Genomic DNA, 24,979 nt, shown 5'->3' with positions numbered 1-24,979 from the left:
TTCACAAAGAGTGACTGATTCCAACACATTGCAAGGTTCTGACACCTCTACTTGAGCCTGATGGCAGGCTTAAGGAGCCCACAGGGAAAATCCTGCCCATTGTTTCTGCAAATTAGTTTTGAATTTACCCTTCCTTCAAATGCAGGTTGTGTCTTCTGGTTGTACTATTCTGAACAAGATGAAATAGCTTGTCATGCTCCTCATTATCTCATCCTTTTAGAATCCTACAAACAACAATCATGTCACCTCTCACCTCTCTTTTCCATTGAGAACATGTCCAATTTACATAATCACTCTTCACAATCCAATCCCTCTATCATTCTGATTATTTTCCTCAGTGGCTGCAATGTCTATTGTGTACTGAGGCAGCCAGAACTGTGCACAGTATGCTAATTGTGTCACACCAATGATTCATAAAGTGGAAGAATTACCTCACTATCTCTGCTCAATATTGACTAGTTAAATAAATTCCAATATCTGATTTACATTACTCACAGCCACCAAGCATTGCCGCAATAGCTTCACTTTATTGGCAAGCAGGAGGGTCACCAGGTCTCTTTCATTTCCCGTGTGTAAATTATGTGAAGGTGAGATCAGGCTCCGCTCAAATACCTTCCCAACATTTGATCAAGGCTTTCACTTGAAGGACAGGCACTTAACTGTTCTTAAGTGTGCCTAGAATTGTGTGTCAGCAAGGGAATCTTTGAGACTAGAGGACAAAAACACTGCAGAGAGGTAATGCAGTGTATAGAAGCACCTGAACCATCTAATCTTAGGATCAAGTTGTGTAAGAGAGCACTTAATGTTGATTGTCTGTTAGTGAGGGGAGCCATCCACCTTGTGATGTGTGAATGTTTAAATGTGCATACCTTAACACATCAACTTGGTTCAGATGCCTGTACTTGAACCCAATTGGACCTGACGATGGTGACACTTCAGTACCTGAGGAATTGTTGAGCAAGTGTTGCGCTGCCAGAGCTGCTAATACGGTGTTAAATATGAGTCTCTGCTTGTCTCATCAGCTGGATGTAAAAATCTTGTGATATTATTCAAAAGAGGAGGAAGTTGTCATGATGCCCAGCCAACATTTATCCCCAATCAATATCATGTATGCACTATACAGGGCGGGATTTTCTGGCACCAACACCAGTGGGCATTGTTGTGGGAAGGACAGAAAAATATGGAGAAACGTTAAAAGTCAATGGCTCTCCACATTTTTCTGCCCCACCCGCGACAATGCCCACTAGTGTTGGGGCTGGAAAAGCCCACCCATGGTTTCCAAGTTTAAGTGACTACACTTCAAAATTACTTATTTAGTTGTAAGACAGCCTGGAGACGAGGAAAGTGCTATATAAATGCACATTCTTTCTTTCTATTCTGCCTGTTTGCAAAGAGAGTATGTAATAACTTCACTGAGCTTTGACTTCTGGCAGCTAATTCCATTTGAAGTCCTTGGGGAAACGTTTTACTGTTACAGCTTGTACGCATCAATATTTTTATATTTCCCTGAATATTTAATAAAAAAGATTAATTTCTTCAAAAGTCCTTTGGCGCATGAAAGGCTACTTTGAACAAATAAAACATTGGAGCAAGGCAAAATGATCAGCATGTCAGGCCTCAACAACGTTACAGATACAAAGTCAATTGAGAGTTTTAAAAGGGGAGATAGGCACCTGAGTGTGCCCATTAAGGAATAACAGGGCAAATTCAGTGCGTCCACGTTCCCCAGTGAGAACCTAAGCTTGAAGGGAGAATCAGAACTACAGTATAGCCCCATGTCTGACTGCACTTCCTGTGAGCAGGGCTCCCTATGGGAATGTGAGAGCACTAAATTTACCCTCTGCAGAGAAAGCAGGCGATTGGAGTTTAAAAAAGACCCAGAAATGGCAGAAATAACAATGACTTGCCTTTATAAAGTGCTTTGTACACACTGAAACACCTCAAGGCACTGGGTCGCATAGTAAGATTTGGTCAAAGAGATAGATAATGTGACAAAAACAAAAAAACTGCGGATGCTGGAAATCCAAAACAAAAACAGAATTACCTGGAAAAACTCAGCAGGTCTGGCAGCATCGGCGGAGAAGAAAAGAGTTGACGTTTCGAGTCCTCATGACCCTTCGACAGAACTTGAGTTCGAGTCCAGGAAAGAGCTGAAATATAAGCTGGTTTAAGGTGTGTGTGTGGGGGGCTTCATGCTCTCGTCAGGACTTGGAAAAATTTATTAATTTTGCTTCCAATCTCCACCCCTCCATCATTTTCACGTGGTCCATCTCTGACACTTCCCTTCCCTTCCTTGACCTCTCTGTCTCAATCTCTGGTGATAGACTGTCCACCAATATCCATTACAAACCCACCGATACCCACAGCTATCTCGACTACAGCTCCTCACACCCCACTTCCTGTAAGGACTCCATCCCATTCTCTCAGTTCCTTCGCCTCCGTCGCATCTGTTCCGATGATGCTACATTCAAAAACAGTTCCTCTGACATGTCCTCCTTCTTCCTTAACCGAGGTTTTCCACCCACGGTCGTTGACAGGGCCCTCAACCGTGTCCGGCCCATCTCCCGCGCATCCGCCCTCACTCCTTCTCCTCCCTCCCAGAAACATGATAGGGTCCCCCTTGTCCTCACTTATCACCCCACCAGCCTCCGCATTCAAAGGATCATCCTCCGCCATTTCCGCCAACTCCAGCATGATGCCACTACCAAACACATCTTCCCTTCACCCCCCTTATCGGCATTCCGTAGGGATCGCTCCCTCCGGGACACCCTGGTCCACTCCTCCATCACCCCCTACTCCTCAACCCCCTCCTATGGCACAACCCCTTGCCCACGCAAAAGATGCAACACCTGCCCCTTCACTTCCTCTCTCCTCACCGTCCAAGGACCCAAACACTCCTTTCAAGTGAAGCAGCATTTCACTTGCATTTCCCCCAACTTAGTCTACTGCATTCGTTGCTCCCAATGTGGTCTCCTCTACATTGGAGAGACCAAACGTAAACTGGGCGACCGCTTTGCAGAACACCTGCGGTCTGTCCGCAAGAATGACCCAAACCTCCCTGTCGTTTGCCATTTTAACACTCCACCCTGCTCTCTTGCCCACATGTCTGTCCTTGGCTTGCTGCATTGTTCCAGTGAAGCCCAACGCAAACTGGAGGAACAACACCTCATCTTCCGACTAGGGACTTTACAGCCTTCCGGACTGAATATTGAATTCAACAACTTTAGGTCGTGAGTCCCCTCCCCCATCCCCACCCCCTTTCTGTTTCCCCCTTCTTTTTTTTTCCCAATAAATTATAAAGATTTTCCTTTTCCCACCTATTTCCATTATATAAAATAAAAAAAAACCCACTAGAGCTATACCTTGAGTGCCCTACCATCCATTCTTAATTAGCACATTCGTTTAGATAATATCACCAACTTTAACTTTAACACCTATGTGTTCTATTGTACTATTGTTGTTGACATCTTTTGATGATCTGCTTCTATCACTGCTTGTTTGTCGCTACAACCACACCAACCCCCTCCACCTCTCTGTCTCTCTATCTCTCCGCCCCCCACACACACACCTTAAACCAGCTTATATTTCAGCTCTTTCCTGGACTCGAACTCAAGTTCTGTCGAAGGGTCATGAGGACTCGAAACGTCAACTCTTTTCTTCTCCGCCGATGCTGCCAGACCTGCTGAGTTTTTCCAGGTAATTCTGTTTTTGTTTTAGATAATGTGACGTACAAGCCTAAGTTGTCCTGATTTCCCAACTGTTTAACCGGTGAAATTCTGACTGAGCAGCCTCATACATTCCTGTTAATGAGGGAGTCCACCCTGCTAATCCTAACTGACCTCTTAATTTCCAAAACCCATGTTTATTGGTTCTTTGCCTCATTGCCTCTGTGACTTGAGAATACTTTGGAAGGAATCCAGTGAGCCAGGGGAAAGGAAAAGGTTTCAGTAGGGGCTGTGATCAACAAAATGAATCTGCTTTACTCAGCTGAGGAGTGCACTATTCAAAATATAATGGAATACGATTCCCTCAGATGGACTGACAGTGTGGATGATGTAATTGGGTTAGGGGCTTAAGGCGCATTCAGAGAGAGAAGCAGAAAAGCCAAATGGATTTCCAATCCACGTTGTGATCCAATAATTCCTGCTGGAAATTCCTGCTTGAGTGGATGCTGAGGATGACAGGATTGGTGCTTGAAAGGCTACTTTGTTGCCCTCCACAGTTGAATAGTATGGCTGTTACTGGAGGGGGGGTGTGATTTCCTATTCCAGTGCTTTGGGTGCAAGCCAACTGCATATAATTGACAAAGCCACATGCTTCTGGCCAATGTTTCTCTCAAGCACAATTGTGCAGCAACCCCAAAAAGTTCCCTGCACAGGCCACACAAGTGCCATCTTTAAGTTACTGCACATGCACAGCCATGCAAAAGAATTTAAAAGGCCACACTCCTAATTCATTCATGCACTCCAAAAGAAAAAAGGGAACATTGCTCCTAGTCCATCAAGTGAGAGTACCTGTTTCCAATTTGGGCAGAGATTATCCCTAGTGGGTACCCTGCAAATCAGGGTCAGGGTGGTCCTCTAGTTTTGATTGCCCAAGAGGGTCAGAGGGGAATTTTCTGGAATTTTTTTCCTTAACCAATCCTGTGTGTTTTTATCTGAGGTTTCGTCTCTTCCAGGAGATCACGAATTGGGTAGGTACGATGCATAAAGGATCATATTTGTGTGGAACAATCTGGATGGAGCAGGCAGTCCATAATTTTCATATATTTACACCATTTTCCCCCTCAGCGTTCTAATAGTGCGGCTGAGGTGGAAGATATCTCGCGAACAATGAGGAATAGGATGGCTGCTTGTCATATGGGGGTTCGTGTATTTGGAGATGATCCAAGAGGATGGTGCTGCAGTAAAAAAATGCAGCATAAAGATGATAATGATGTCCTTTTCAGATGTTGGTGTTTTAATTCATCAAAATAGGCAAAAGGGAGTGTGTGTGGTCTTGCGAATGGAAAGGGGCAGGTGCAGCTACTGAGCCAAGGCTGGTGTTCAAATTAGTTTTAGATGTATGAACAAGATGGGCTGAATGACTCTCTTCATTTATACCAGGACCTGTTGCCCCCCTCCCTTTTTTATATTCTTTCATAGGAGGTGGGCTTGACTGGCTAGAGCAGCATTTATTACCCTTCCCTAATTGCCCTTGAGAAAGTGGTGGTGAGCTGCCTTCTTGAGTTGCTACAGTCTATGTGGTGCAGGTACACCCACAGTGCTGTTAGGGAGGGATTTCCAGGATTTTGACCCAGCAACAGTGAAGGAACGGTGATATAGTTCCAAGTCAGGGTGATGTGTGACTTGGAGAGGATCTTCCAGTTGGTGGTGTTCCCATGCATCTACCACCCTTGTCCTTCTAGATGGTAGAGGTCGCAGGTTTGGAAGGTATTGTTGAAGGAGCCTTGGTGAGTTGCTGCAGTGCATCTTGCAGATGGTATATACTGCTGCCACTGTGCAGTGGTGCTGGAGGGAGTGAATGTTTGTAGTGGTGGATGGGGTGCCAATCAAGTGGACTGCTTTGTCCTGGATAGTGTCAAGTTTTTTGAATTTTGTTGGAGCTGCACTTATCCAGGTAAGTGGAGAGTATTCCATCACACTCATGACTTGTGCCTTGGAGATGTTGCACATTAATTTAGAATGAATGTAATACTTGTCAAAATGCATATTCTAACATCTTCAATGGTGTCCCACAGAGCATGAGATTACAGCTGTGCTTTTAAGGTTAAAACTTTGAACCCATGGTTAAAAGAGCGGGTACGAATAGTAACGTCCCTTTATTTATTGTGGGGTAGCAATCATTTTGTGGTTTTTAACTATGAAAAATTGGTTAAGAATCAAAACTTGCTGATTGTAAATCACTGAATATTAGATTAAATTTTCTGTTGCTTGTTTATTGATTTCTCACTCTTTCCTGACCGATGCTTTTTCCCTCAGGATTTCTTTATGGAAACCTTCATCTTATTCAAAGATCTGATTGGGAAGAATGTCTACCCTCCTGACTGGATGGCAATGAGTATGGTGCAAAACAGGTAGGAGCTACAGATCATTGTCATACCCCGTACCCCCTTTATGTCAGCTTTGGCACAGCTGGCAGCAACTTTGCCTTTGAGCCAGAAGGTCACAGATTCAAACCCCACTTCAGGTACTGAAGCACATAATCCAGGCTCACATGCCAGTTCAGTACTGTGTGGAAGAGACGTTAAACCAAGGCTGCATCTGCCCTCCCAGAGATGTAAAATGTCACATGACATTATTCAAAGAAGAACAAGTGAGTTACTCCCTGCGGCCTGACCGTAAATTGTTATGGTAAGTTCTGATCCAGGAAGGTGCTAGATAAATCCAAGTTTTTCCTTTGTTTGTGTGTGCTACTTTGACCCAACTTTTTTATCATATGGTCGAGAAAGTTTCAGGCTTTCTTTCAGACAACTGTCCGATGATTCCTGCTGGTTTGGTTCTGGTTCAACAATCTTGAAGGTCTGGGTCTGGGAAACTGGAATTGTGACTCTTCTCCCATCTGAAGGGGAGAAGTGGGGTATATAAGACACAGCCTATAATTATGTTTGCAGTTTTTGCCTGAAAAGATATTGAAGATGTCGTTATCTGGTTGTAATGACTTGCCGGACCAGACAGGTTTCACTAAGAAACAGATGAACTTTATTACAGAGCTTTTTAGGTGCTGCATGCTTGATCAGGATTCTTGTCAGGAAGCCCCCACCACCCCCTGGATTGCCTGTACTTAGGGCTCATTGGTCAGAGCCTCCTAGAACATCATGTGACCCCTGTTAGACAGCAGGAGAGGCTATACCTTCAGGCACTACATTTCCTCCCCCTTTAATTTTTACAGTTCCTATTTACAGAGAACATTTGAATATTCAACAGCATATACATATATACAACTTCAGGTGATTAAAGATCAAGCCTCTGAGGCGCTTTCTTTATACAGCTAGAGCAGTGTAGCTCTACCACTTGAGGTTCCTCAACAGGATCAGCAGGATCTGGAACTACAACATGAGACACATTATTAGAAAGTGGCAGTTCAGGGTTTGGCAACTCTACAGAGACATCAGGCATGTCTGTTCTAGGTTGATCAGTCACTTAAGAGATCGACGGTTCAACATTAATCACAGGCAGAATAGCTGGTCATTGGAATGTCTCTCTAGCACAAATATGACCTACATGCTTATGAACAATTCTATCTTACGCTTGTACTTGGAAAGATTCCAGGAACCCAATACAGACCACTTCCAAAATTTTGCACCAACACCTCGTCACCTAATGTCTGAGCTTTGCTGTGTATATCGTGACTGAATTTTTAATTACTCTGATTCTGCTCTACGTTCCCCTCAATTTGTAAACACCAGGCTTAACCCCATGTACCTGAGCGGCGTTTCATCAATAATTCAGACAGTGTTGAACCCGTAGTTGAACGTGGTGTTGTCCGATACTGAGAAGAAAGTGGGAAAGTCGAGTTTCTAGAGTACCTCCTGATAGCCTCTTCATTCCAGATTTGGAAGTTAGTACAGCTCTCTCGCCTAAACCATTCAATGAGGGCTGGTAAGGGGTTGTTTTAATATGTCTGATTCCATTTAGATTTATGAATTTCTGAAACCCTCTATGCTGGTAAATCGCTGTACCATTGTCAGAAACGATGATTTCAGGTACGCCATGTATGATAAAACAGCAGCTTCTCGATAGTTACACTCGATGTTGGCAATTTGACTTTGTGCATATCCATCCATTTAGAATATGCGTCTATACTCATAAAAACATTGTACCCACATAATCAATATGTAGCCTAAACCAGGGTCAACCAGGCCACACCCATGGATGCAGTGGAGCTGAAACAGGCAACTTCTGTTGTTGCTGACAATGGAGACAGTGCTTGACCATGCTTTCAATGTCACTGTCTATGCCTGGCCACCAGACATATCTTCGTGCAAGCATTTTCATCTTTGGTATACCTAGATACGCACTGTGAAGCTCTGTCAAGAGTGGTTCTCTTCCTTGTGAAGGGATGACAACTCGTGATCCCCACAACAAAATTCCATCTTGACAGCTTAGCTCTTTTTCAGACATGGAATGTCTCAAATCTTCAGATACAGGTGAATTGTGAATTTGACCATCCTTGCAAAACAAAGTCTCTGACTTTCAACAGGATTGGATCTCTGTTCGTCCAATTTCTAATTTGCTTTGCATACACAGGTGAAGAATCCAAGAAACTCAGTAATAGCACAACTTCTTGTGGCACAGGAGCATGTACAATGCTATCTGGTAACGGGAAATGACCTAGTGCATCTACATTTGCAATGTGTGGGCCAGGACGGTACATAAAAGTATACTCATATGCAGAATATTCGCGGAATAGCCTTATCCTCCCTGAATAAACCCATAATGGTTTATGGCCCAACACAATGGTGAAATGTTGTCCATGCAGGTACTGGTGGAATTTCTTCATTCCGAATACCACCGATAAATCTTCCTTTTCTAGCTGGGAATAACTCTTCTCGGCTGTGGAGAGGGTCCTCGAGACAAAGCCAATGGGCCTTTCTGATCCATTTTTCATTCCATGTGATAACGCAACTCCTACACCGAAGCAGAGGCATCACTTTTAATACCAACTCTTTCTCAGGGTGGTGGTGGACCAATAAACACGAGTGCAACAGTTTCGTTACTTTCACAAAGGTTTCTCCCTGTTTTGAATTCCATGGCCAATGACAATTCTTTTTGTCAACAAATATAATGGTGCTAACACAGTTGATAAGTTAGGCAAGAAGCAGCTATATTAGAGATAAAAACAAAAAAACTGCGGATGCTGGAAATCCAAAACAAAAACAAAAACAGAATTACCTGGAAAAACTCAGCAGGTCTGGCAGCATCGGCGGAGAAGAAAAGAGTTGACATTTCGAGTCCTCATGACCCTTCGACAGTTCTGTCGAAGGGTCATGAGGACTCGAAACGTCAACTCTTTTCTTCTCCGCCGATGCTGCCAGACCTGCTGAGTTTTTCCAGGTAATTCTGTTTTTGTTTTTGTTAAGCAGCTATATTAGTTGATCATACCCAGGAAGGACTTAAATTCGGTTACATTGGATGGTGAGGGTGCATCTTTTATTGCCTGAACTTTCTCTTCTAATGGATGCAAATCCATGGCATCCACCTGTGACCCAGGTAAGTAACTTCTGGTGCTTGAAATGTGCATCTTTCCCCCTTTAACCATACACCGGCTTCCATGAACCTTCTTAGCACCTCCACCAGCTTGGCCAAGTGTTTGGTCTCACTTGATTATGTATGCTATCACTCGGGGAAGTCCTTGCAAAAGATGCTCCATTGTCCTTTGGAAGATAGCGCCTGCAGACGATACTCCAAAGGGTAGGCGAGTGTACTGATAAAGACCCTTGTGTGTGTTGATAGTCATGTACCCTCTAGATGTGCTATCCAGCTCTAATTGTTGGTGGGAGTGGCTCATATTCAATTTTGTATAGGACTTGCCTCCAGCCAGCTTTGCATATAAGCCGTCTATCCTTGGAATGGGGTACTTGTCTAGTTTTGCTGCTTTATTTACGATCAATTTATAGTCCCCACAAAAATGTATGGTTTAGTCAGGCTTAACCACTGGAACTATGGGTGTTGGCCACTCTGAGAATTGAACAGGTTGGATGATGCCCAACTTTTCTAACACTCACTGTATCCACCTTCTCCTTCATCGCACAAGGCACAGGTCTGGCCTGAAAGAAATGTGGTGTTGCCTGAGGATCCACATATATCTTGGCCTGTATGCCTTTTAACTCTTCTAATTAATCTCGGAAAAACCGTGCTATATTTCCTTAATAGTTCAGGAACTCCTTGTGTTTTCAGGTGAAATATTTCAGACTGGTCGAGCTTGATTTTCGGCAACCAGTCTTGGCCAAGAAGACTGGGCCCTTCCCCTGTCATTATTATCACTGGAAGCTGAGCTATCTGTTACCTATAAGACATTGGTACTGTGATGATGCCCTTGACCTGTATGGATTCTCCAATAAATGTCTTCAATCTAGCGGTTGTCTGCTCCAGATTCAGTGGCTAGGTACCTTCATTTAGGTATTTAAATGTGTGGTCTCCCACCAAAGTGGCTGAGGTTCTGTATCCACCTCCATTATTAGTGGCTTCTCATGAACTTGGATTGTGACAGTGATAGGTTTGGTTGTTACAGCACTGACATTATACAGGGAATAGATGTTGATGTCAGCAGCTTCAGGTTCTGCTGTATTCTTTAATTCAATGCTGTTGGTTTGCAGCTTTAGGGACTGTTTTGACTTCGCCCTGCATTGCCTTACTATGTGATCTTTCTTATGGCAGTTATGGCATTCTGCCTCCTCGAATTTATAGGTGCCCAGTCCGTGGTCACCTCCTATAGTGGTCATCTATAACCACTTAATTTTGGAGTTGCTGATGAAGTGTTTCTATTAGGCCTTTTCATGTTTCTAACAGTGGACATTGCATCTTGCTTTGATGCTGTGGGCCTAATTTTCGCACCACCCCTGGCAATAGGTTCCTGCCCCACATGAAGAATGGCACCATGTTGTATGTGTTGTAAAGCCTGCGAGTCTCTGGCAGCACTTCCCACGACAAGGGCGATTTCTAGGACGTGTTTCAAATCGATGCCGACCTCTGCGAGTAAACGGCGCTGAATGGTGTCATTGTGAACTCCAGATTTAACGTATCCCCGAAGTCACAGTGTTCTGTCAACTGCTTAAAGTTCGCTACATCGGTTGCAATAGACTCTCCCAGGGCCCTACTTTGGAATCAGCTGGAAATGCATTTTCATGAGGTCCACTAATTCATTGGAGGACTTAGAATTGGGCGTGTTCGGGGCCGTTAGGCTGCAGATGAGATTGTATATCTTACTGCCACACACAGTCAAAAGGATTCTTTCTGCTTTTCCTGCACGGTAATTTTGCTCGCTATGAAATAAAAGCCGAGGCGCTCTACATACTGGCTCCAGTCTTCCATAGTTGCATCTTAAGGATCGATTCTGCCAAAGAGTGGCATGACTGGTGAGTAGTCTTTTCTTTTTCTTAAGCTTCGACGTACTCATGGTAACAAGGCAAGGTGCAGCTGGAGCTATTTTACCCTGGTCACCAAATATACTGATTTGATGAACCAGATAGGTTTCAACAAGAAACTGATGAACTTTATTACAGAAAGATAAAAGCAAAATACTGCAAATGCTGGGAAATCTGAAACAAAAACAGAAAATGCTGGAAGTGTATTGAGTCTATTACAAAAAGCTTTTCTGGTGCTACATGCATGATTAGGACCCTCGTCAGGAAGCTCCACCCCCCCCCCCCCCGGATTGCCTGTGCTTAGGACTCATTGGTCAGAGCCTCCAAGAACACCACATGACTCCTTGATAGACAGATAGAAGGCTTTACCTTCAATTCCTACATTGGTGCTAATGTGAGCCCTAACAGTGGAAACTTAGAGAACCAGGTTGTCATGGCAGCTATCTTAAACTGTTAAACATCTGGCTCGAAACAAAATGTTTATCCATACAGTGAGAAAATGCCCCAGACCAAACAGGTCAGCTCTACTTCTGAGGGACAACATTAACGCCATCAGAAATACACAATTATGACAAATTTGAAAAGGCAAATGAAGAAAGTGAGGCAAGGGAGAGACCCAACCTGCAAAAGCGAAAATTGATCAAGTAAAGTTAGGGAGGACATGTGATAGAGATGAAGCTGCTAGTTTCATTCCAGTTTGGCAAATGCCCCCAAATCATCATGAAAGATACAATGGCGTACCAACAATATCCCACCCCCCACCCCCCCACCCTGCACCCCTCCCCCCCCCCCCCTGCCAAACCACCTCCCCACCCTCACACATTAACCTTTAACTGGTCCAGCTCTAAAATAAAACCCTATATCTTTTCCTCAGTTTAAGTGTCATAGTTTGTACAGGTTTAGGAGTTTTTATATAAAATCTATTAAAATCTTTACATCTTCAATAGCTTAATGCTAGATATAATTTCATAAAATTATAATATATCTAACATTGATTTCTGTTTTTTTTTAAATAAACAATTTTCCCCATATTCCTTGACTCATATTGGGTGCTGGCCACCCTCCTGGGTGATATTGTTTGACTTGGGGTTGGGGGAGGAGGAGAAGTGGGGAGAATTTGTATATGAGGTCTCCCCCTACAACAGCTCTAATTTAAATCTGCATACATCAAACTGAGGATCTTCTTAGCCTCTATATTGAAGAAGTAGTTTGAATAGTGTTGAAAAAAATAATCTGCATTTGAATAGCACCCCTTCAAGTCCTTCTGATGTTCCAAATCGCATTGTATTGCATTTAAATAGTGCTGCCTCATGTCCTTATGATATTTCAAATTCCTTTATAACCAATGAAGTATTTTTTAAGTTCTTCCTCATTGTTACATGAACAAACCCAACCAGCAATTTTCACACAGCGAGGCTCTACATACAAACATCAAATAAATGAATGGTTGAAACAAAAAACAGTTTTTGTGGGTATGTCTTGGGGGAAGAACGTTAGCTAGGTACTATGCTTCACTTTAATAATGAGTAGTATATATATTAACTGACCCTAAGAGGAAATCCTCATGCTGAGTTTTAATCTTGGTTTAGTCATGGAAAGACCCTGCTTAAATCTATATATGACAAATTCTGCACAGTAATGTTCGAACTTTAGTTCAATGCTTCCTTAAAACTATAAACTCATGGTAATCTTGTTATGTATTATGTATCACAAATGAGTGTTTCATTCATTATTGATGAACTGTCTTGCCTTGTATGTAAAATGATTCATTGTCTAATGAAGGAGCGTGACACTAGACTCTGGCAACAAAGTGGAAACAGTAGCGTTGAGCTGCAGTGTTATCTCCACATGGTTCTCTGGTCAAGCAAGCAGAGCTGAGTGTTTGTACATTTAAACAGAAGCCCAAGCTGTGCTCACTGATATCCAAATGCCACTTAGATGTTGATTGTTCGGCGAACACTTCATTCACAGTCAAATCTTCAGTGGCGTAATCTCAACTAAAAACAGAAAGTGCCAGAAACACTCAGCAGTTGAGCCAGCATCCATGGAGAATAGAGGATGAGATTAATGTTTCAAGTTGATGACCTTGTGCCTGGACTGGGAGATGTTACAGATGAATCGCAACTTCTAAGCAGCAATGAGGGGAAAAGAAAGAAAGGAGTGGTCTGTAATTGGGTAGAGGGTTAATGATTAAATAACAGAAGTAATAACAGTGTCTGAAAAAGGATGCAATAATGATAGAAACTAGTTAAATAAATGGTGTAACCCAGGCCCAGAGGATGTGTGAATGGTGCAGCAACATAGTAGAGGGAGGAGAGAGGAATATGGAAAATGTGAGGCTCCAATGTTCTGGCAGTGTGATGGAAGGAAAAGGCAGGTGATATCTGGGCTGTAAATCACCCTATCATCCATGTACACTTATCCTATCCATTACTCAAGCTTGCTGTTCAACAGAAAACGAGAGCTGTGGTCTACATTATTGTGCTGTTGCATTGGAGTAATTTCAATAACTCCCAAAGACTGTTGGCCGCAAATACTCTAACTTCATTGTACACATTATCAGTTATGAGAACACTCCATTATACTAGCTTCTTCCCATGCTCCTTTCTCCCAGACAATCAGGTCACATGAGTATATGTCACTTCTATGACATCACAGACGATTACAATTAACCCTTTGTGGGACTTGTATAACACATTCCATTGTACAATGTGGTCAAGTTGTGAAGTTGCTAAAGTCAAATTAGACAGTATAGGTGATGTTCCTCAAGCTGGCATTAAGCTTCTTTGGAATGGTGTAGGAGGCCAATTGGTCAGAACTGGATAGAGAATTAAAATTGCAGGTGACTAAAAACTCAAGATTGCACTTGATGATGGGACAAAGGTGCTCAGCAAGGTCAGAGGTGAATCTCTTCTGGTAGTATGCTGATTACTTTGTTTATATCTATTTCCTAGATGTGTTGCATTAATAGTTATTAAAACAAATAAGCAGGCTGACTGCATTGTAATGATACACTGAAGGGATTCTATATAAACGTGACAATCAACATAGCATCTGGGGAAATTAAACTTGACACAGTTAGAAGTGAAGTATGCATTCCAAACCATTGCCAAAATGTGATGCACCACCAACTTGGGAGTGTCATAGCTTAGTTATACTGCAATTACACACGCCTTGGCACAGATAGCACAGTGCAGCAGGGCCGTAAACTGGGAGTATACAATTATCAGACGTCAGACAAAGCACAATGTCCCAAATGAGCACACTGCAGTTCTGATTTGATTGAACAAATTTTACATCAATTAATCCAATTACCAATCCTTTTTGAGGTGACCGCTGAGCTGTCTATCAAGACAGATGGCAGTCCTGGTATGATAGCCAAGTGGTTATGGTACTGGGCTTGTAACCCCAAGATCAAGAGTTCAAATCTCACCATGGCAAACTATGAAACAATGCATATAGAAACAGGAGTCCTGGTATGATAGCCAAGTGGTTATGGTACTGGGCTTGTAACCCCAAGATCGTCAAGACAGATGGCATTGGCCCCATGGATATTATTAAGGCTGCACATCTGAAACCAAATGAATCAAAAATGCAACTGGGGAGAGCAACAACTTTCTAATATTAAGTAATTACCAAACAAGTGATATCCAATCCATCTCAATCATTGCAGGACAAAGTAACATGTAATCAGTGAAATTCAATACCCTTCACTTCAGAATCAATGCTCTTTTAGACTATGTAAATGTAAGTGTAACTCCTTCATCAGAATCTTACAGTTCTTCTATTCCCCTCTTCCCATTTCCCCAGCACCCTCCCCACCCTGTGTTTGCATCTTTTTCTAAATTTACATGGATGCAGGGTGCCCTCTGGCACCCAAGTGCCCATTCTTCAAGTGCCTGCCTGGACAGTTCCAGCAAACCAATCAGTCATGGAGAAGCTTCAAAGCTGAGTCTGTTCAGTTGGCAGCTGGATAGAGAACATCAGATGTGAACTTTTGACAGCCCTGAGCCTAATTTGACTGCACCCTACTAGCCAGGATACGTGAAAGTGTGGACTGAGGATCGAAGTCAGCGCCCTCCTGGTCAGATGCAGTATGCTAATCCCATGCTTTTATGACTTTCTAAGGCCTCTTTTGGGGTGAATAAGGTTAATATATATTCACATACAATATTGCACAAGTTAACATTTTGTTTATTTAAAAAAAAGTTTACACCATCGCCAAAAGTTAAATATGCTCCCATCTTCAGCGCCTTGTCCTATTTAGCAGCTGATTGCAGAGTGGAAACCAAGAACTATCACAAATACCCCAGAGTAACAGAGCTGTAAGCTGTTGAGTTTACAATTATTAGACAGTGTACCTCACTGCAATCTCAATGTGGTTGAATAAAAGGCATACAGGATCATTTTTGGTTCACATGATCCAGTTACCAATTCCTCCAGAGTTGACCATTGAACCAGCCCTCAATCAAGACAAGAGAGAGAGAAAAAAACTTGGAGGATGAGTGTACACTGCATCCTTTGTGGCTGTGAGGAGTGAGCAGCATTGACACAGGAACTCTGAGTGACTAGGAAGACCAAAGGAGACAAAGAACTGAAAACTTAGCTCTTCAAACTTCTTGTCACTGACAGGTTTCTTCTCCCTCATTTGGCAGATTATATGAGTGGCCACATATTGTGAGTGTAATAACTGCAAGATGTCAAACTTTATCATCTTTAAGTCATTATCATCTATAACAAAGACAAACATGGGAACAAGTACAACCTTAGTCCCTCTCACTTATCAATCCATCATCCACCCTCCTGTGTCTCTCTTTTTCTTCCTCTCTTTATTTCTCTCGTACTTGGTTTTACTCTAATTTAGAATATTTCCTTTTCTAACATTCCTCTGTTTCTTTTCCAATCCTTAAGTCACATTGGTTAAGGAGATAGACCATTCATTCACCAAGGTCCCAGATGTACCATTGACCTCGCTGCATTGTGAATTGCTCCCACTTCTAACAACTTGTAACATAAAAATATTGAGCTGGAGGGTGTGAAAAAACTCATTGGCCAGAAGGTGAGGTGCCCCACTCTAGCAAAATCTGAGCATAATGTTTGACACAGAGGAAAGTTTTGAGGATTTTGTCCCAGAAATGTGCCACAAATGAAAACTCTTTCAGCTATCTCACACTTCAGCATTTGCCCAAGTGCTTCAGGAGCAAATACTCAATTCCCACCCCCCTCTCCATGCCTCCTCATCCCCCCACCCCCAAACGTAGTCCCTGTTGTCTTCTAGGCAGCTAATTGGTGCACAGCAAGGTCTCACAAACAACATGTTAAATAAGAGTTAAACTGTTGTGATGGTTTTGTTGAGGGATATCTGTTAGTCAGGGCTTGAGGAGAATTCCTTTACCATTCTTCAAATAATACCATGGGTTCTTTAATGTCCACATACCTCAGTCAAAACAGGGCACCTCTGAAAATGTAGCACTTGCCAATACAGCACCAACAGCCTAGATTAGGGGAGATTTGAGGCCATCAGACACCGACTGATTGTTTAACACTCTCAAGAGCTCAACTTCAATATGGGAATTTGCCAACTCCAACTCCACCAGAGGTTTTCCATTTTCCACTCCAGCCTTGTCCAATCAGCATGAGATTGCCAATTAAAGTTGTAACATTTTTGCTGTGGGCCAGTTTTCATTTGGGATTGGGTTCAGCCTGCCCCAAACTCATAACGTATGGAACCCTTAACATCAACAAGCAGTGAAAACTTTATCCCTCAATCTGGACTGCATTTGAAGCAAGGTTCCACAAATGAATGGCTCATGATTAAAGTTACTTCAAAGTATTAATAATCTCAGCGCTGTAGGGGTTACATGGATAGCAAGACTGATGAGCAAAAATCATCTTCTCACTCAAGTCGTTTCTTCATTCTACCAGGATAATCCAGCCAAACTAATTTGATTGCAAAAAGTAAAATACTGCAGATGCTGGAAATCTGAAATAAAAGCAGAAAATGCTGGAGAAACTCAGCAGGCCAGACCGCATCTGTGGAGAGAAACAGATGGTTACACAGTAGGTCATCTACCTGAGAGAATGGGCCAGAACTTAACCATCAGAGCAGGTAGCTCGAGTTGGGAAATTTCTGGGCTTGGCACACTCAGGTCAAGGAAAAGTGCCTTGAATGGTTGATTTTCACTTTGAGGAATTAGGGGGTGCAGGATGGAACAGGGCCTGCTGCTCCTGAATGCAGATCGGGTTCATTGGTTTTATATAGATCGTATACTGGGTACATGGACACGGAAATGTAGTGAGTTGGCGTGGAGTGTATTAGGGGCCATTGGAGGTGGGTGGGGTGCATGGTTGGCATGGGGGCATGGTGGGGGATGGTGGCATGGATAAGACCTTTCAAAGTTACCTTTCAAAAGGTTCCCACATCCAGACTATGGCTCATGACTCTCCTGTGGGGATGTGGACTGTGAGTCCTTGAGAAGCTGGCCTGACTCCACAAAAATTGTGTGGGCTAGGAATCAGCTAGGTTGGGAGCACAGGGTGCTAGCTCGCTGCCTGCACCAGCAAAAATTGGGGGCACCGCAAACGGGGATGGGAATCCTGGAATTCAGTCTCGTCCGCTCTTTTTAATGGAGTGCCCACGACTCCTCAAAAATCCACCCTGTTAACTGTGTTTCTCTCCCCAGGTGCTGAATGACCTGCTGAGCGTTTCCAGTATTTCTGCCTTTTAACCAATTCAAAATTTAGGGAATCAAGGGCCATGGGGAAAAGGCAGGAAAGTGGAGCTGAGGATTATCAGATCAGCCATTACCTCACTGAATGGCGGAGCAGACTCGATGGGCCGAATGGCCTACTTCTGCTCCTACATCTTATGGTCTTTATGGTACGGGTTCCAATAGTCATCCTACTGCATCTACTGATTTTATTAGACTGCAAATTAAAGCTTCTGCTGCAATATATTTGAGTTTATTTTTAACCAACATATTTGTCTCATGTTCCTTCCATGTTTGAGACTATAAGAAAATATGATAACAAGTAAATGCAATTTAGTTTGTTTAATCAATAAACAGTGTTCAACTTTATTCTGGTCTGTCTCTTCTTGCCCATCCTTTGCCTCCCCCATGTCCTTGAATAAGCAGTCAGTTAAATGGGTCACTTCCTGCGAGAGACTGTGGCCCTGGCTCATTTGTTCTTGCCTGGAAGAACAGCTCTCTCATCCATGATTCAGTTTTCCCACACTGCTCAATGTTAGATTGAGGACAGTCCACAGAGTCTCCACTCTGTACTGCTGAACCCTGCCCATTCACAGTAATGATCATGGTCTGCACAGTAGTCACTTGCCCTGGTTTAGCCCAGGCCACATTTAATACGTGCATCACTCCAGTTACCTCAAACAGCAGATCACAGTCAGATCTCTGCAGACTTTGGTAGCTTGCACAATGTTAAACAATTGGAATCAAATTATTATTATTTATTTTGTTTATTTTTTCATGGGATGTGGCGTAGCTGGAAAGGCCAGCAATTGTTGCCCATCCCAAATTGCCCTTGAACTGAGTGCCCTTGAACAGAGGGCAATTAAGATTCAACCACATTGCTGTGGGCGTGGAGTCACATGTAGGCCAGACCAGTTAAGGACAGCAGATTTCCTTCCCTAGAGGACATTAGTGAACCAGATATGTTTTTATGACAATCAATGGTAGTTTCATGGTCACCATTGAACCAATGTAGCTTTATATTCCAGATTTTATTAATTGAATTTAAATTCATCAGCTGCCATGATGGGATTTCTTTTTTATACATACCTGTACTACTTTTCTACAGAAAGTGCATTTGGCTGAGACAGCTAAGAAAATAAACAAGTGTTTGACATTGTTATAAGCCTCAGGTTCTGGTTTCCTGTTAATAAATGGAAGTAGAGAGAGAGAAGCAAAAAGGCTTGCAATTATAGTGCTTTTCAAACCACAAGACAATTTACAACCAATAAAGTATGTTTGAAATGTAATAACTGTTGTAACATAGGAAACACAGCTGCTAATTTGTGCACAGAAAGCTCCCACGAACAGCAATGTGATAATAACCAGATAATCTGTTCAGTGATGTTGATTGAGGGATAAATATTATCCAGGACACAGGAGAACTCCTCGGCTCTTCTTCAAAATAGTGCCATGGGATCTTTTACAGGAACTTGGTTTAATATTTCATCCAAAAGACAGCACCTCTGGCAGCACACCACTGCAGTGAGAGCCAAGATTTTTGTGCTCAAGCCCTGGGGTGGGATTTGAACCCAGAACCTTGTAACTCAGAGGTAAGAATGCTACCAACTGAGCCACAGCTAACATGCAAGAGCATGTGTGTATGAAAACAGGTGAGAAGCAAAATTACACTATTAAACCCAACCAAAGTGTACCTGTTGATGGCCACTTTGGCTAGGCCCAGGAGCAGGTTTACAAGGAGGTCCTCCTCCCTCCTTGCCCCTCTCCGCACCGGATGACCAAAGATCAGGAGTATGGAGCTGAAGTGCAACCAAAAAGTGAGGAGTAGCCCCTGCAAATAACTAAAAAGGGGCTGCAACCTTGCGCACTCAACATAAACGTGGAACATGGACTCCCCTTGGCTGCAGAAAACACGTGCAGCCTAGGAGTCCGTGAACCACCTTAACCTACAGTTGCATGGCTTTGCTGCATGCAGCATCCTCCAAGCCAGGTTCCCAAAGGAAAAAGGGAGGACTCCCACATATAGAGCCCTCCACTGGGGACCTCCCCCACAGCCAGACACAGGACAGAATGCCATGGCAAGTCCTGGTGGTGGAGGAAGGTAAGGAGGTGGAGTGTGTGCAGCAGGCCATACAGGAAACCCCTCTGGGCTGAGTGGGAAGGTATGGAGGGAATTTCCGCATGACGGTTCAATTTGTGGGGTTACCGTACCCAAGGGAGGTGTCAGCATGCAGGACCAATGTGAAGTTCTGTCCAAATGGGGGTCAGTTCAGACTTGGATAGAAGTCCACCGCATGCTGAACTGCCTTTTGGTTCCAAGCACCATCATTTTAAGGCTACGGGTGGCTTTGGCCACGAGCTGGACACTAATAGATGCACGCCTTGTGAGTACTTGTGGCATCATCCAGCCCGCTCCTCTGCCATCCAACGTGTCCCCAATTCTGGTCAACCCAGTGGACCGAGCCCTCTTTTGCGCAAGCCATCAGAACCCATAATGATGGAGGAGCGGATTCCTGAGCAGCGGCTCTCTGATGAGAGCCGCTACTCCTGACAGGAGAGCACTCCGACATGAGGCAACCATGTTCCAGACTTTGATCAGTTCCCTATAGGAGACAGGCAACTCCTGCAGGGAGGCATGGAGTGCCCCAGGTCTATAAACAGCAGCTGCAGCTAATAGTTGAGGCTATGCACCTGGTGGAAGAAACATTGCCAGGGCACACCCTCGGGGAGGGGGCTCAGTGCAGAGGTATCGTTGCAGGGTCTGGAGACAGAAATTTGCTGCTTGGGTGCGAAGGCACAACAGCACCTTACCGCCCTCTAAGCAGGAGTTACAGAACCTCAGTGGTGATGCAGTGTGTCCTTTTGTCCCAGGAGAAGTCGTTGAGTCTCTTCTGTATTTTTGTGACAAAGTCCAGGGGAGGGTTTAAGGTGAGCAGCTGGCACCACAGCATGGCAGCAGTCAGCTGGTTTATGACCAACACTCGACCCCAAAATTCAGATGTACTTTTGGGTAGCAGCCAAATATTTCTTTCTGGGGGTTATAAGAATATAAATAGCAGAGGATGGTTTCAATCCATCGACCTCTGAGTTATGGGCCCGGCATGCCTCCACAGTGTCACTCTGCTCAAAGACAATTCAGACGCATCACCTGTTTCTCTTAACTTTAAAGTCATTGACATTAACAAACCTTAACAATGTAATTGACAAGACATTAACGCCCAGAACAATCTAATTCATAGATTCATGCAGTAAGGAAAGTGGTTCCTTGGCCCATCATGCATGTGCTGGCCCTCAGAAAGTGCTATTCAATTAGTCCCACTCCCTTACATTTCTTCCATAGCCTGCTAATACTTTCCTTTTCAAGTATATATCCAATCCATTTTTCAAAGCTACTAATGGATCCATTCCCCTTTCAGATTGTGCATTCCAGATCATAATAACTCACTTTTCATAGAACCTTGATTCTTTTTTAAAATTGAGGCTTTGGTCCCTATGCTGAGGTGAGCGAGTGGAGTAGAGGAGGCCTGGACAGGAAATGGGAAGTAAACTTAAGAGCAGGAAATATTTTAAATGTTTGCACCAAGTTTCCCACCTGACAGGCAGCGTGGCCCATCTCATCTCCTATCACTGGTTTTGTGTTATCCTGGGAAACTTGGCTGAAATGGGTACAAAATAAAAATAAAATGGTGACACACAACATCCTTCAAAGATTTTACTCTTCTGGGATCATGTTGGTCACTTCCCTGACCTGCTTCCATCAAAACAGGAAATGGGTGGGGATTGGGTTCTGGTTTAAGATTTTTAAAATTTCTATTTCTCCATCCCAATCCACGTCCCCACCACTCCCCTGTCACTGAACCACTAATGACTGTTGCAGTGACCATAAGAGACATTTTCTTGTGCAAGAGACAATGCAGTTAGAGAAGATTTTTTTTTTCCCCCTTTACCACATTTTGTTTTCAGTTCTGAGATCATGAGCACTTCTTCCCTCTCCATCACTGAATTTTTATGATTTGTGTGGGGAGCATTTCAGATTACGATCAATCCCTAGGCAGACGTTTATCTTTCAATGTTGGGTAGCAGGTGTGTTGCTAATCCTACTGGGAAGTGGCTGATCTGCTCTTGTCAAATTGCGGCTTCTCTTGCTTTGCCATGTCCGACCTGAGACCACCTGCGCCAATTTCTAATTACACCGTCTGAGAAACTTGGTAACACCCGAACACTCCAAACAAAAAGATTTGAGCATCTATAACTAAAACGATTGCCTACCTTAGAGAATAACTCCATTGCCTTGCAGCTTCTGTCCAATGTCTTAATTATCCTTTGTTTCACTGTTGGGTAGGCCACTGATCTTTCAGCTTTGGGAGCCAGGTTGAAATTCAGTCCAGACCCATGTAGTGGTTTGCTGTCTGGATGGATCTTACGTGAGCTGAGTTTGGGCAGCCCCCATTATGTTCCTAATGAGCATGAGCAGGCAGAGCCAAATTGACTAACCTTGATGGCGCTGTTGAATTTGTTGGTAAAATATGAATATCAAGAAAGATTGTCTGCAAAAATCAATAAGATGTGCCAGAGAATCGAAGCTCAGAAATGTTCCCCTATGTTCCCTCTCCTTTCTTCACAGTGTGCAGATCGATAATGAAAACGTTTGGAAATAGTGCTTACTTCATAGTAATGAGACTCTGTAGCTAAAAAGGGATCGGAATAACGTATGCTGTGTTATATAATATGAAATGGGCCTTATAAAACAGTAAAATTTAGGAGAGATCTGCCTGCCAAATCAAAAACTCTGTTTTCACTACTCACCAGAGATCATGCTACTTTTTGTGTGCAAAGCAATATTAAAAAGAGGTGGAAGAAAAGCAGCCATTTCATCCTGAATTTTCTGAGTTGCAGCCTGATGTTTTCAAACAATTTACTGACCTCACCAATTTAGGGAGAACTAGATTCCAACAAGGAATGCATAAGTGAAGTCCTTAAAGGATCACACTTGGCTCACAGCTAACTACTTGCTACTGCCAAGCAATTCCGTGAGAGCAAAGTTAGATTTTATTTTAAAATCTGAGGTTGAATTGAGTACACGTTCGTCCCTGTTGCAAGTCAAGTTCAGACTGCTGGCTGTAAGTTTAGAAGACTTAGATTCCTACTGGGCCTAGTTACAGAGCAGAAACCTGCCCCTAATTTATCACTAATCAGCAATATCTCAGAGAGTTATCACAGTCAATTTAATTTTGATACTTGTCCATTTCATTGCTGTGCACCCATATATTAAGAATGTCTGACCATGTAGCATTTGGGTTTGTAAAGTATGAGAAAACACAGAATTCCACTTGATGAGTCGGAGTTGGTGAGTGAAGGACCTAAAGGTGAAAAGGAAACAGCACACCATGGTCCTTTTAACCCAGTGTTATAATTAATAGCTTCGTTTAGTATATAGATTAAAATAAATTTTAGTTAAATGGTACTTTCATTGTCCCATGTAAAAATTACATCCCCTATTGGTTAGAGGTTCAACACTTTGGAAATGTATAAGCAGTAGTGTGAACTTTCAGATTGCATATTTTTTCCATCTTTCTCCACCCAGGAGCAGATGATTTGATGCTAACCTTTTGGGAAGTGACAGAGATGACCAATATACTATCAGCGCTATGACCTCAGCTTTGTTCATATTTAGTTGGCGGGGGCTTACTTCTGGATTTCACTTCCAAAATGGGATTAGGACTTTTCCTTCTAAATTCCTCCCTCTCTTGAAGTTGCTGATTCCTGGGGGTTTTGGTGGTGGGTGGGCTGTTAGATGTGACACTTTGTACAATGGTATAACATGAGTTGTTGTGAGCTGATAGTCTATTTCTTACATCTTCCCTCATGACTTAAGTAGAAATAAAAAAAGGGAAATGGCGTAAAATGGTTGCTGATTCACTGTAAACCATTGTCCACTAGCACACAATTCAAGATATGATGTTTTAATGGTAGTGTTCCAAGACCGCTGGCAGCTTCCATGGCCCACATCGCTCCAGTGCCTCACTAATGCAGCCCACAAAATGGTGAAAATCGGGATATTTAGCTGTGGGGCCTTGAAAACCAGAACCATAAACAGGCACATTAGCAGCCCCTGAGTAGTGGTGACAGCTGCAATTCCCAATCCAAAGCTATTAAAATCAACACAAGATCTGCAACCTGATTGAAAGGCAGAAAACCAGCAAGATTCTGCATCACGAACATATGAAGAAACAAGCACTCAACAAGGTGGACTGGTCCAAGATGTATCAGGCCAGTCTTATGACCAGAACATCAAAGGTTGGATTTTTGTCTTCTCGTGGAGGTGGGAATTTTGCAGAACACAGAGCGCAGTTTTTTTTACAAGAGAAACAATTTTCCCGTGTCTTCCCAACCACCCGCCATTTTCCTCTGACCTTCTCATGGGTCGGAAAAATGTACACACCCCTCTTCCGAGGCCTGGGTCCCCATTGTGAGGACTATTTTTGTGTGTGCTGGTGCAGGCTTTGGAAGCCCTGAAATAACATCCCTCCTTGGAGAGTTTGTGATCAGTGGGGAAGCCTGCCCAGGAATCAGGAACATTCTGCCAGCTAAATGTAAAATGTTTTGACACCTTCAGATGTTGCTGCCCAGGAATCAGGAACATTCTACCAGCAGTAATGTAGATGTATTTTTAATGCAGTGAATCATCACAGGTCTCCATCCAGCAAAGCTAAGTTGACCATTACATCGACCAGCATTGTGTAGGTGTTGACATGCATTACAATACTTTTGGATAAAGTGCTATAATGCATTCAAAAATGTAGAAAAATGTGTTGGTAAAATCTCCTGTCTTGCTTGGTTCTGTGGTTTAAATGCACAGGCAGCTCTGACGTTGAAAAAAAAATCACCTTAATTTTATTCAGGTAATCACTGTGGGTATCACTGGCTAGGCCAGCATTTTATTTCACTGCTGGACTCTAATTACCCTTGAGAAAGTGGTGGTGGGCTGCCTTCTTGAACCACTATAGCCCATGTGGTGTAGGTAACACCCAAAGTGGTGGAGAGGGAGTTGAGGGATGCTGTTGAACATTTAAAAAATATTTTAAGCACCCACCCCTCTCCATTGATTGACAGGCAATCTGCTTTGAAATAGAAATATGTAACTCTATTTGTTCTTTCAGTTTCAGAGTCTTATATACGTAAT

The 24,979-nt window shown here is 43.1% G+C and overlaps 1 protein-coding gene across 3 annotated transcripts in view; it reads left to right on the top strand.

The window, feature by feature from the left end:
• Positions 1-24,979, top strand: part of LOC121280741 (dedicator of cytokinesis protein 2-like) — a 627,095-nt gene that overhangs the window by 416,777 nt on the left and 185,339 nt on the right. For all 3 annotated transcript variants that reach the window (XM_041192879.1, XM_041192878.1, XM_041192880.1), the window contains one exon: positions 5,982-6,076. In XM_041192879.1, the coding sequence (XP_041048813.1) occupies positions 5,982-6,076 (95 nt within the window). The remainder of the gene's footprint in view (positions 1-5,981; positions 6,077-24,979) is intronic.

Source organism: Carcharodon carcharias, chromosome 8, assembly GCF_017639515.1.
Source record: "Carcharodon carcharias isolate sCarCar2 chromosome 8, sCarCar2.pri, whole genome shotgun sequence".
NCBI lineage: Eukaryota > Metazoa > Chordata > Chondrichthyes > Lamniformes > Lamnidae > Carcharodon > Carcharodon carcharias.
The sequence above is the reverse complement of the archived record's forward strand: the minus strand, read 5'-3'. Positions and strand labels throughout refer to the sequence as shown.